This window comes from Boleophthalmus pectinirostris, unplaced genomic scaffold (genome assembly GCF_026225935.1).
Source record: "Boleophthalmus pectinirostris isolate CB_2022bp ecotype Guang Dong unplaced genomic scaffold, ASM2622593v1 HiC_scaffold_13, whole genome shotgun sequence".
Taxonomy (NCBI): domain Eukaryota; kingdom Metazoa; phylum Chordata; class Actinopteri; order Gobiiformes; family Gobiidae; genus Boleophthalmus; species Boleophthalmus pectinirostris.
The window spans coordinates 11,375,489-11,388,751 of record NW_026571036.1 but is presented as its reverse complement, the minus strand read 5'-3'; the positions used below and the strand labels follow the sequence as shown (position 1 = coordinate 11,388,751).

Genomic DNA, 13,263 nt, shown 5'->3' with positions numbered 1-13,263 from the left:
TACAGTAATTATAGTAATTCACTGGGCCTGCGCTTAAACCACGAGCTTATACCAAAATTGTCAAAAAACATTTTCAAATTTTGAGCCCATCCAGAGAAAATTGTTTAAAGGGCCGATATTACGCTGTTATTTCATCTATGTTGTAATGTTGCTTGCTCATCAAAAACAGAGTTGTGTTTAGTTTCATTCACACACGTTTAACACACAGATCCTGCATATTTAAGCCGAGCTCATCTCTCAAACGGACAACACTCTGCTCCACCTCGTGATGTCATGTGGCTCCACTGTGTTTTTAAACTCCGCACATCTTCACTTGAATCATTTGGACGATTTCAGCCCTCGAATTGACAACCTCTGCTGAACTTAAGGTAAAAAGTATATCTGATATCTTGAAATCCACAACTACATGACATCACAAGGTGGAACAGAGCATTTTGAGCTTCGGAGATGTAGATAAACTAAAAATAAATGGTTACTTAAACGAAATGAATGAAACAAAACAACGCAGGGTATGTTTTTGAGGAGTAACTTAGGACTTTTCACCATTTTGAAATGAAAATGTAATCGCTTCATAAATCATTTCAAACTGTGTTCTGCATTGACCATTTCGACTTGAATCGATGTATGAGGGTTTCCTGATGGGTGAAAATGTGACGTATAAGGTTAAATACCTGTTGCAGATTGTGAGCTCAGCTGCTATAACCAGGAAATGGCTTAATTCACAAACGCCAACACTGGATGAATGGTTAATGGTTTAAGATGGAGAGAATTACTTTTAGTATAAGACTGCAACAAGATAAATTTAAGAGCAAATGGAAACAGTGGACTGAATTTATAAAAACTGTAAGACCAGACTTTGTTTAACCCTTTACTTTGTTTTTCTTGCAATTGGTTGTAGTAATTATTCATGTTTAAGCATCAAAGGCACAGCTCACATATTATATTGTATTTGTCTTTTTCATACCACTTTAAAAAAGAAGAATACAGAACTCACAAGTTTAACTATAAGCTGATCTACAGCAACAAACCTGTGCATTTCAGACACCTTTGCACATCTCTGCATGGTCTCTATGGAAACGGGGCATTGTGATCTCTGAGGAGGACATTAGTCAAATAATCACCTCACCGTTCGCAATCAGATCTGGATTTGAGTTCGATTTGTCTTTCAGCTGCTCTACCCACAATCCATTTCCTGTGGCGATGCAAAACTACATTAAACTGTCTAATTGTGAGCGAGTTTCCCCGTGTCTCTCCTCCTCCTCCTCCTCCTCCTCCTCCTCTTCTTCTTGTTCAGGCAACAAAATGGTCACAAGGTGTTTCGCAGGCCATACTTAAGCCAGCACAATTACAGCAATTAATTACAGCGGTTCCTCGGGGAGTGATCAGGACTGTGCCATTTGATTTGAGTGTGGGTTAGCTCAGAATTACAGCAGACAAGTAAAGATCAACGAGGAGAGAGAGTGAATACAATATGTCCAAACCAGTCTGAACTAGAGCGGAGACAAAAGGACACGGAGGGGGCTCGTACACCGACACGGATTACACATGAAGCCAACTTATTGTCATTCAAGTTGAGCCAAATGTGATACTTTGTGCGGTGAATTAAATGTTATGATTCACACTTTTGAGCTTCTTTTAATCAGGTGGGGCATTGCAGAGATAAAATCAAGCCATTTTCATATAGTAATAACTAAAAAAAAGTAGTTAAAGGCAATATTGACAAACCTTAAAAGGCAAATTTAAGAGCTATTTGTCATCACAGAAACCAGAATCACATTTTGAGTGATCTAGAGCTTTTGATTTGTGTACTGTATCTGGAACGGAACCAATAATAGGAACGTTCAAACAAATACTTCCCTCTGATTGGTGGAAGCATCGCAAACTTTTATCACATCCAGTTGAGAGAAAAACACAGACATCTTTCCTGTCCAAACGCTCAAAGCACTTCCCTCTGTATGTTTTTCATAAACTAAATAGTCTGAAGTACGTCTGTCGCCGTCGTCGTGTTTGTTTTGGTTTCTCTGGGCGCTGGCTTCCACCCAAACCACAACGCTGCCCTGTGATTGGTCAGTCTCCAGACCCATCACAAGTGCACGATTCCGCCGAAGCCTAACAACACAGATTCACGAGAATTCATCTCACTGGCAAACTTTTCCATGACTTTTTCATGACCTAAAGTGAATTTTTCATGACTTTACGGCACCTACATGTGTAAAATTTATCAGACTTTTAGGGCTAAATATGAAATATGAAAAATGAAACCCTTTCCACTTATCTTATGGTTTGGTATTACAGTTTTTTTAACATTCAAAATACTGTCAGTGCATTTATTGTCGTCTCTTTTAAACAAAAAGCGCATACATTCATAAATAATCATAATAGCCGAATGATAACTCAACAGAACGCTGGAGTTGCGTGAAAGAGATACTAAAATTCCATGACTTTTCCAAAACTTTCATTGAATTTACAAAACTGCATGACTTGTCCAGGCCTAGAAAATGATATTTTCAATTTCCACGACTTTTCCAGGATTTCCGTGACCGTGGGAATCCTGGAAATAGCTCCACACATAACATAAGGCAATGGTTACTGAAGTAGGGGTCAGGAGGCACTGAGCAAGAAGATTTTAAGATGTGATTTTAAAACTAATCACTTAAACAACACTAAACCTGATTCAACACTTAACCCTCACCCTTTTTTAAGAGAAAAAATATCCCTTTTGTGTCTAGCTTTTTAAAAATTCTCCTCTTTTGAAATTTAGAAATGAGCCACTTATTATAAACTGTTTGTCTTTGTCTCTTTCCAAAAAACGCTCCAGACGTTGTGCTGATGCTGCTGGTCATTGTGTAGAATGTGACTTACAGCAAAGAGATTTCCTTTCTAGGACAATAAAGGTGAAGATTAATGTACACTTATCCTACACAAGTTGAACCTAACCTTACTTTAACAGCCCTTCAGTGTCCCATAGATAAGAGTAGAGTGAGATTCAAGTACGTACTCTTGGTGTCCAGCTGGGCTCTGTACTTGGTGAAGCCCTTGAGTCGGACTCTCTCTCCGAGCAGGTGTAAGAACTCATCCAGAGCAGGACCGGTCGATTCATTGTTGTACATCTCCTCCTCTCCGCTTTGCCCCGCCATGCAGTACATGACCCCCACCTTCCTCTGGAAACTCAGCTGCACACAACACAAAACAGTACAAGAGGAGGAGACAGGGCTGTTAGCACGGGCAACCTGCAGAAAAGAGCAACGCAAATGTGTAGGGGTGTAATGGTACATGTATTCGTGCCAAACCATTTCGGTGCGGGACATTTGGTTCGGTGCAGGGCAGTACACAAGTGAATTCGTGCAATTTGTGTGTGTTGGACCAGATTATTTGTATTCGTTACTATTAAAGGAACGGATGGAGTTTAAATTCCATAACTAGGGATGGGCATGATTAATCGATAATTGATCATTAAGAATTTCATCGATTACGTAAATTTTAATTGACAAACCGAATGCAGTTTGCTGTGCGTAGCGTGACCAAACAGGGGTCTGTACATGTGCTCTCTGCACTCAGAAGGAGCGAGCAAACACAAACAGTCGGTCAGTCTGCAACGTACCGAAGCACAAATGTGTATTTAACGATGATTTGTACAAGAAATTCCACGCTTTCCGTTGCGTTCGGGACAAGTGTGAGTCCATGTGCACAGTGTATAAAGCAGCACATATGTTTCGGTGTCCAGTGGGAAAAAGTTTTACCAGGTGAGAGTCGCGCAATGTCCCCACCTCCCTCCCCCGTACGGTGTCCTGGTTTTGACAAACGCAAATCTGGTCACACTAACCTGTATTCACCTGAGTCATGTCTTTTAATCCGACAGACGTTGACCGAATCAGCGACACAAGCGCAGTAGTTTTATCTTCGCTGAGTTTATGCAAATTAGCGATGCGGTTTTAAGTTTTGTTTGTGAGAGTTGCGCAAAACTGAATTAAACACATTATAATGTCAAACGGGCTGATGTGGCTCTAGAGTCGTTACGGTTTATATGTCGTAAAGTTGAATTTATTTATGCAGATTAGTAGTGCAGATAGTAATAATAATGATGATCATTTTAATATAAAAACGTTAATGATTAATCGATAATCGATCGTTAATTCTTCCGACGATCGATTAAGAAAATTTCATCGAATGCCCATCCCTATCCATAACCATAACTTAACTTTCCCCACATAAGAGGTAAACATATTGAAATTAAATCCAGCTTTTACTGATTACAACTCAATGCTGAAAATTACCTCACAATTAGTTCTACCAACACTCGACTACGCAGACATAATTTATCAGAACACGTCAGCATCTAACCTTCGATTGTTAGATGTCATTTATAACAGTATATGTAGGTTTGTATATATATAGAACACACCACTGTCAAATGTATTCATCCCTCAACTGGCTCTCTTACATCCAGAAGACAGTTACACTTTCTGTAACTTGTGTTTAAATGTTATTGCTCAAAGTTCCCACCCTACATAAAAGAGTTTTTGATTCCATTTAGATCAGTATATCATTTACGTCCCACTGAACTATTATTTTTTAATGTTCCTATAATAAAAAAAGAAATTGGCCGCAGAGCATTTAACTTCAAAGCTCCAAATGAATGGAACAAGTTACCCTCCTCAATCCAATCACTTACATCAATCCACCATTTTAAAGCATCAGTCTGCAGATATTTACAAACATCCTGCTCCTGTTTTTGATAAAAATACATTTTTGTTCTATGTCACAGGTGTCAAACATAAGGCCCGGGGGCCAGATCCGGCCCTCCAAGACCTTTAATCTGGCCCTTGGCTGATTTTCTACTAAAATATTTCAATTATATTTTCTATTAAAATCTCGTTAATTTTCTGTGGTGTTTATCACAGCAGCATCTCCACCGTCTCTGTACGTGGCCCCTCCCACCAGAGCAGCACAAATGAAGACTTGTCTCTTTCCAAACGCTCTTAAAGGACGATCGTTTTGACTGTCGACCGTGACACCCTCATCAGAAAAATGTCCAACATGAGAAAAGTGGAGCCGAGTGCAGGATTTTACAAGAAAAACTGACTTATTCCTATTTACATACAAGTTATTTTTAAAATGTTGTGTTGAAATTGTATTTTTCTTAAAGTTTCAGGTTGTTCATAATATTATAATATTATAATATTTTGTAAAAGAAAGAGTTCATCAATTAAAAAAGATTTCTGTCATAGATTTGTGTTTCTCTGCACAAATATCTGAACTTATTGCTATTTTTGGGGTATATATGACATGAGTTTTCTGATCCGGCCCCTTTGGGATCAAAGTAAAAGGGATACGGCCCCCGGACCAAAATGAGTTTGACACCCCTGCTCTATGTACTTTCTGCTGTACATAGAGTTGCTTTTTTTTCCTCACTCATTTACAAGTATAGGTGTGGTGATGATAAAATCAGAGAGATGTATGTATACCTTAGAATCCTGGATTGTATAGTGTGAATGCTGTCTGTGTGTGGTGTGAATGTTGTCTTTGTTTGTCTTTTGTTCTGTTTTGATTTGTTTTTTTCTTTCTCTTCTGTAAATGCTGCTTTTGTTAATGCATTAGGACCTCCTCGCAAATGAGACGCTACATCTCAAGGGGCTTCTCTTATAAATAAATACATAAAATAAATAAATCCAGTTGGTTTAAACCTAAAAGGAAAGACGTCTGTCAGAGTTTCTGATGTGAAGTGATGATGAGAAAAACTTGTATGTGTCCTCTGTCTGTTGGTTAACACCCTGGCAACCCAAGTTCAGTTGTGATTGTGGTAACTTTTTTACTCTAAACATGCAGACTACAATTCCTTTATGTAGTGTTTCTAAAACTGTGATACATATATTCTGTTTTTTTAATTTTTTTTATTCAGAGACAAAGTTATTCATGTTTTTGTCTTCATTGGGTTGATCATCATTTAGAACCAACTTAACCAGAGAATCATTTGTCGTTCATTTTTTAAAATAAAACCAAAAATAAGAAAACAAGAAAAACAACTATTTTCTTCATTATATTATATTACCAAAATGAAGAAAATAAACAAAACAGATAATGATTCATTTTCAGTTTTCAATTTTGTGTTTAAATAAGTAATGGGAAAAAACTGATAATGGCCAAGACTAAACCAGGTCTAAACCAGGACTAAACCAGGACTAAACCAGGACTAAATGAAGTCTAAACCAGGACTAAACCAGGATTAAACCAGTTCTAAACCAGTTCTAAACCAGTTCTAAACCAGGTCTAAACCAGGTCTAAACCAGGAATAAATCAGGACTAAACCAGGACTAAATGAAGTCTAAACCAGGACTAAACCAGGATTAAACCAGTTCTAAACCAGGATTAAACCAGTTCTAAACCAGTTCTAAACCAGTTCTAAACCAGGACTAAACCAGGACTAAACCAGGATTAAACCAGTTCTAAACCAGTTCTAAACCAGGTCTAAACCAGGATTAAATCAGGACTAAACCAGGATTAAACCAGGTCTAAACCAGGTCTAAACCAGGTCTAAACCAGGATTTAAACCAGGATTAAACCAGGTCTAAACCAGGACTAAACCAGGTCTAAACCAGGACTAAACCAGGACTAAACCAGTTCTAAACCAGTTCTAAACCAGTTCTAAACCAGGATTAAACCAGGACTAAACCAGGATTAAAGCAAGTCTAAACCAGGACTAAACCAGGTCTAAACCAGTTCTAAACCAGGTCTAAACCAGGACTAAACCAGGACTAAATGAAGTCTAAACCAGGACTAAACCAGGATTAAACCAAGACTAAACCAGGATTAAACCAGAACTAAACCAGGACTAAACCATGTCTAAACCATGTCTAAACCATGTCTAAACCAGGTCTAAACCAGGTCTAAACCAGGTCTAAACCAGGACTAAACCAGGACTAAAACAAGTCTAATCTAGAACTTGAAAGAGAAAGAGGGAGAACCTCGGAGCAGAGTGTCTGGAAAGTCTGATCGGGCGACAGCTGCGCTTAGCCCCGTGGGGCACGGAGTTCTGCGCCAGTCCTTTCGTCCCGGTCTTTTCCGTTCAGTCCTGGTTCAGTCCTGATTCAGTCCTGGTTCAGTCTGACGTCGCAGTTTAAGCCTATCCGTTTTTTTTTTCCATTATTTATTTAAACACAAAATCGAAAACTGAAAAAATGAATCGTTATCATTATATTTTTTTCATTTTGGTTTTGGAGACAAATAATGAAGAAAATAGTTGTTTCTTCGTGTTCTTATTTCTAGTTTTATTTCATAAAAACAAATGATACAAGGATTCCTTAGGTTAGATTCACTCTGGACTTGGTTGTGCCTCTTTTTAGGCCAGCCTTTATGACATCAGTAGTACTCGGAAAGCCAAATATTATCTTTGGTGTGAAAATTCTGAGAACCACTGATTTATACTCAATTCAGATTTGTCCAGTTTTAGCTTCTCCTGTTGGTAAAAGTATTCTAGAACCATCGTCCTACCCAGACAGAGACTCGAGAGGGTAAAAGTATGAGTTATTTTATTATCTATACATGCATTGGTGCAGTCGGGTTAGGGGTGTTGACATTTTCGACAGGACTCGTGTTGGCATTTTAAGTAGAAGCTCTCAGGTTGCTCGGCAGTGATCGCTGTGGCACCATTTTACAGAGAGATCATGCTGACATTTACAGAGTTCAGCTCCGGATGATTACACCTGGAACATAAGCAGCAGTTTTTATTATAGTCACAGTCAAAATGAGCCACTGACACAGGTGCTTTGATGGGAAAGTTAAACCAAAAATGTACTTTTAATGAATTTGACTTTTTATGGAGAAATACTGCATCTGCCAAATCAACATCGTGACTTTTGAGCCAGTGTGTAATTTTATTTGCGTGTGCTCAATTTCAAGGGTCCATATGTTAATTTAACCTTTATTTTACCAGGCAAAACATTAAAAACAAATTCTTATTCATAGGGATTGGCCAAAATATCGAATGTTCTACTGCTGCGGCTGATAACTAATGATATTTAGCTTTTAAAATCCATAGTGAGGCCCACAAATTTATCGTAATTACCTGGTCTCCGAAAGGTTGACCAGGTTTTGTATTCACCCTGTGTGTTTGTATGTGTGTGTCTGTCCACCCGCGATAATTCTGCAATTTATGGGCCAGTTGTCACCAAATTTGGTACGTGGGTCAAGCCCTCGTGCCCGATGCGGTAAAAAACAGTTTGGTGAGGTCATATGAGGTCACACAAGTCAATTGAAAGGTTATGCTTTTAAAGGATCAGCAATTTCGGCAATTTCTGAACCATCTGCGGGCTAAAATATTCACCCAATCATCTCACAAGTTGGCACACACATAAACGTGGGAAACTGGATGTTACAGGTTGAAACCGGTCAAGGTCACCTGAAGGTCAAGGTAACCAAGGTCAAATATGCGTTTTTGGTCATAACTTCGCGAAGGATCGAGCTACAGCAACAGGAATGATTTAAAAATTTCAGAAAAAAATATTACCTATTTATAATTCTATGCATTTGTATTGTAAAATATTAATAGTTTTCCAGATAATCACTAAATATAACAGTTCATTTCTCTTTCAGTGTAGCCGTTAAAATTCTAATTGGAACAAAAATAATTTCCATTTCTTCTTTTTCTGGTGATACACAACACACTGATCTACTGTCACACAACAACATATACACAGCTACACAGCTACACACTAGTAAACACAGACATTCTCATGTGTGACCAATATCACACAAATGTTCATGGGCCTGTACAGATACACACATTGCATTGTGGATATAATGATCATGTAATATGGGCTGGGCTCCTCATGAGCTGCTTCTGTGGTGATGAACTGACCCCACCGACGCCTCATGAGGGACCAGGTTGCTCTCTCTGATTGCTCTTGTTTATAGTTAAGTTTACATTAAATTAACTGTTCACGTTTGTAAAAATAATAAAATGTATTTGTGTAAAACATCCAGCTATATCTTCTAGTTCCACTTCAGCTCATTAGTTTTAGTTCAAACAGGGCACATAAAAATATTATTATTCTTTACAAAAAGGGAAGTGCTCTTGGACAGTTGTTCTCTTCCCTTTTTACACGCTTAATGGACTTTTTTCATAATGGCCGGAAGTGTCGTGATGTAGGGTAAACATAACTCCCGGTTAATGCTTCTCTACGGCAAAATATCTTTTATTTATTTTATTTTAATGAGACAGGGAACAGCACACAATTTTTTTTACATTAACCTTAACAGGAGAGATGCATTGTACCAGGTTGAAGCATCAGTGCTAATTTCCATCTGTAGTCCCCTGGGGAGGTTCGTTGATTGATCGTATTTAATAGACCTTAACTATCACTGTTCTTCCTGGAGACTTGTGTAACATGTTTTGGGATGATGGGGGAAACCGAAGCGCCCGGAGGAAACCCATCCAGACACGGGGAGAAACACGCAAACTCCACACACAGGGATCGAACCCGGAACCTTCTTGCTGTGAGGCATGAGTGCTACCGTATCTGTGGAAATGTCTCATGTATTTTCCAACAGCTTTATAAATCTGCCCCCTCACCAAATCTTCATCCAACAAGGTCAACAAAGAACATATTCTGTCCATGAAGAATTTATCCACAACTATTCAAGGTAAGAAAGACGAAGAAAACGTAAAAGCGAAAAACGACGACGTATTAGTGAACTACTCCTGAGCAAAATTAATGTCATGGTCATGAATAAAACATAAGTAACTTGTGAACTCAGACTGATTCTAAAATTAAAATTAAAAATCGATTTCATGATGTAGATATAAGCATAGAGAGATTTGTGCAATTCAAATGCTACAGATGTTCACAGATTACAAGTCTCGCATTTAAACTGCACAAATCTCTCTGTCTATGCAAATATCAACATCATGAGATTGATTTTTAATTTTTATTTTAGAATCAGTCTGAGTTAACAAGTTACTTATGTTTTATTCATGACCATAACATTAATTTTGTTCAGTAATGGTAGTCGTTGTTTAGCCTGATTCATCAGCCGGTTTTACTTCGTAGAAACTGACTGACCTTGCAGCACTAGGATTCGTTCACTCAATGGTAGGCAGGCACCTTTTTTCATTTAACCAATCGCTGATATTTGGTCGTGATGTATGTAATGCGCCGCTAACGGGGCTAACTGGTATATTAAGCTTTTCCCAAATCCTGTAGGAAGGAAGGACAATAACGTCTTTCCCCTTGAGAAAATTCACCAAACATTCTCTTTGTTCCAGCTTTAAATCCTCAATCTCGGGAATCATTGTGAACATAGAATGTATGGCTCTTCGCTGATTGGCTGGTGCCCGAACTCGCACTTCCAGGGGTTTTGCAAACCATCTAGTGCATTCCGATTCCTGACCTAGTCACTGGAGGGAAATTAAATTGAGCGGCGGCACTAGGTGGTGCCAGTCTGGCTCGTCGTTGTTCGCCTTTATGTTTTAATTTTTCTTACCTTGATAGTTGTGACCTTGTTGGTTGAAGATATGGTGATGGGGCAAATTTAAGAAGCTGATGGAAAATAAGTGAGACATTTCCACAGATATTTTGCCGTAGAAAGCATTAACCGGGAGTTACGTTTACCTACATCGCGGCACTTCCAGCCCGTGTGAAAAAAGTCTATGCCAAGTTTAGGTACGGGAATCTTTTTAAGGTTAGAAACAGGTTATGGTTAGAGGTTAAGGTTTCGGTTCAATTAAGTTTAGGGTTAGGAAAAGGGTTAAGGTTAGAGTTTGGTTAAATTTAGAAACAGGAACTGGTTAAGGTGTGGAAAATGGCGAATGTTAGGTTAGAAAATGTTTTGGGGTAGTTAACATGTTTTAAAGACACCTACTCTCTTTAGCTCAGCGTGTGCCTTAAAATAAAACCGTCAAACATTTTACATTTCAGGCCCGTTCATAGAAAGCTCACACGTTACCATGGCAACCGGGGCTACATGACGACTTGTGTCCCTCCGGACCCAACTATCCAGCTCTAACCTTTTCACACCAAGTCCCACTTAGAATAATATTGGCTTTTTGAGTAGCACCAGATCAAAACCAGGACTATAACAGACTTAAGGGAAGAACCAGGTCTAAAATGAAACCAAACCAGGGACAAGATCGTTCTAAATTATGTTGTAAGTAACGTTATAATTGTCTCTAAATTAAACAAATATTCAGACATACCACAGTTAGATAAACACTGGAGCTGGACCACAGAGCGTGAAAAATGCAGAAGACGTCTCCTTTCCAAACATTTAGAACAAAATATATATCTTGTTTTACCTGAAATAAGTAATAATTTGGTGATTCGATGGTTGATTCTGTAAAAATCTGCTCTGTTTCTCATTTCTTTAAGTTGACAGATAATGATTCATTTTCAGTTTTCAATTTTGTGTTTAAATGAGTAATGGAAAAAATGATAATGGCCAGGACAAAACCAGGACTAAACCAGGACTAAACCAGGACTAAACCAGGACTAAACCAGGTCTAAACCAGGTCTAAACCAGGTCTAAACCAGGACTAAACCAGGACTAAAGCAGGTCTAAACCAGGACTAAACCAGGATTAAACCAGGACTAAACCAGGACTAAACCAGGACTACATCAGGACTACACCAGGACTACACCAGGACTACACCAGGACTACATCAGGACTAAACCAGGACTACATCAGGACTAAACCAGGACTACACCAGGTCTAAACTAGGACTAAAGCAGGACTAAACCAGGATTAAAGCAGGTCTAAACCAGGACTAAACCAGGTCTAAACCAGGACTACATCAGGACTACACCAGGACTACACCAGGACTACACCAGGACTACATCAGGACTAAACCAGGACTACATCAGGACTACACCAGGACTACACCAGGACTAAACCAGGACTAAACCAGGACTAAAGCAGGACTAAACCAGGATTAAACCAGGACTAAACCAGGATTAAACCAGGATTAAAGCAGGACTAAACCAGGATTAAAGCAGGACTAAACCAGGATTAAAGCAGGTCTAAACCAGGACTAAACCAGGATTAAACCAGGACTAAACCAGGATTAAAGCAGGTCTAAACCAGGACTAAACCAGTTCTAAACCAGTTCTAAACCGGTTCTAAACCAGGTCTAAACCAGGACTAAACCAGGATTAAAGCAGGTCTAAACCAGGACTAAACCAAGTCTAAACCAGGACTAATCTTGAACTTGAGAGAGAGAATCATTCGTCATTCATTTTTTAAAATAAAACCAAAAATAAGAAAACAAGAAAAAAAACTATTTTCTTCATTATATTACCAAAATGAAAAAAAAAAAAAAAAAAAAAAAAAACAGATAATGATTCATTTTCAGTTTTCAATTTTGTGTTTAAATGAGTAATGGAAAAAAACTGATAATGGCCAGGACTAAACCAGGACTAAATGAAGTCTAAACCAGGACTAAATGAAGCCTAAACCAGGACTAAATGAAGCCTAAACCAGGACTAAACCAGGTCTAAACCAGGACTAAATGAAGTCTAAACCAGGACTAAATGAAGTCTAAACCAGGACTAAATGAAGTCTAAACCAGGACTAAATGAAGCTAAACCAGGACTAAACCAGGATTAAAGCAGGTCTAAACCAGGATTAAACCAGGACTAAACCAGGACTAAATGAAGCCTAAACCAGGACTAAACCAGGTCTAAACCAGGACTAAATGAAGCCTAAACCAGGACTAAACCAGGATTAAACCAGGACTATACCAAGTCTAATCTTGAACTTGAGAGAGAAAGAGAGAGAACCTTGGAGAAGAGTGGAGATTTTTCTCCTTTTTTACGTGTAAGCAACCATGTTTGTGAATGGAGCATGCTTCTCCCTGATCCCCCTGTCAATCACGCCCTCTGAAATCAGGATACGGCTCGAGATCCACTCATCTTTGTAAAGTTTTGTCAAAGCGTGTGGTTCTGTCTGTCCAGGTACATGAGACCCAAAATACAAACTTTTAAATGGGAAAGACCAAGTTTTCACACACCGTTTCCCTACAGGTGCTAAAAGATTAAAATAAAAATGCGCAAATGTCCAAAATTAATACAAATAACGCATAACATTTTCTTTTTCCAAGGTATTTTCTGTGTTGCCACATTTTCTGAGCGCAACAAGTGACTAAGCCTGTGAAAAAAAAACAACTAAAATAAGCGACCTCAGCCACGCACATATTTTTAAAAACATATTTAATATCAATAACTGCTTACAAACATAAACAGCCTGGATTTCAGTCTAGTATTTCGGTCTATT

At 38.5% G+C, this 13,263-nt stretch overlaps 1 protein-coding gene across 1 annotated transcript in view; it reads right to left on the bottom strand.

Moving 5' to 3' along the window:
* sipa1l1 (signal-induced proliferation-associated 1 like 1) overlaps window positions 1-13,263 on the bottom strand; it is a 253,412-nt gene that overhangs the window by 71,520 nt on the left and 168,629 nt on the right. The window contains 1 exon segment of the mRNA XM_055149535.1: window positions 2,999-3,173. Coding sequence (XP_055005510.1) covers window positions 2,999-3,173 — 175 coding nt within the window.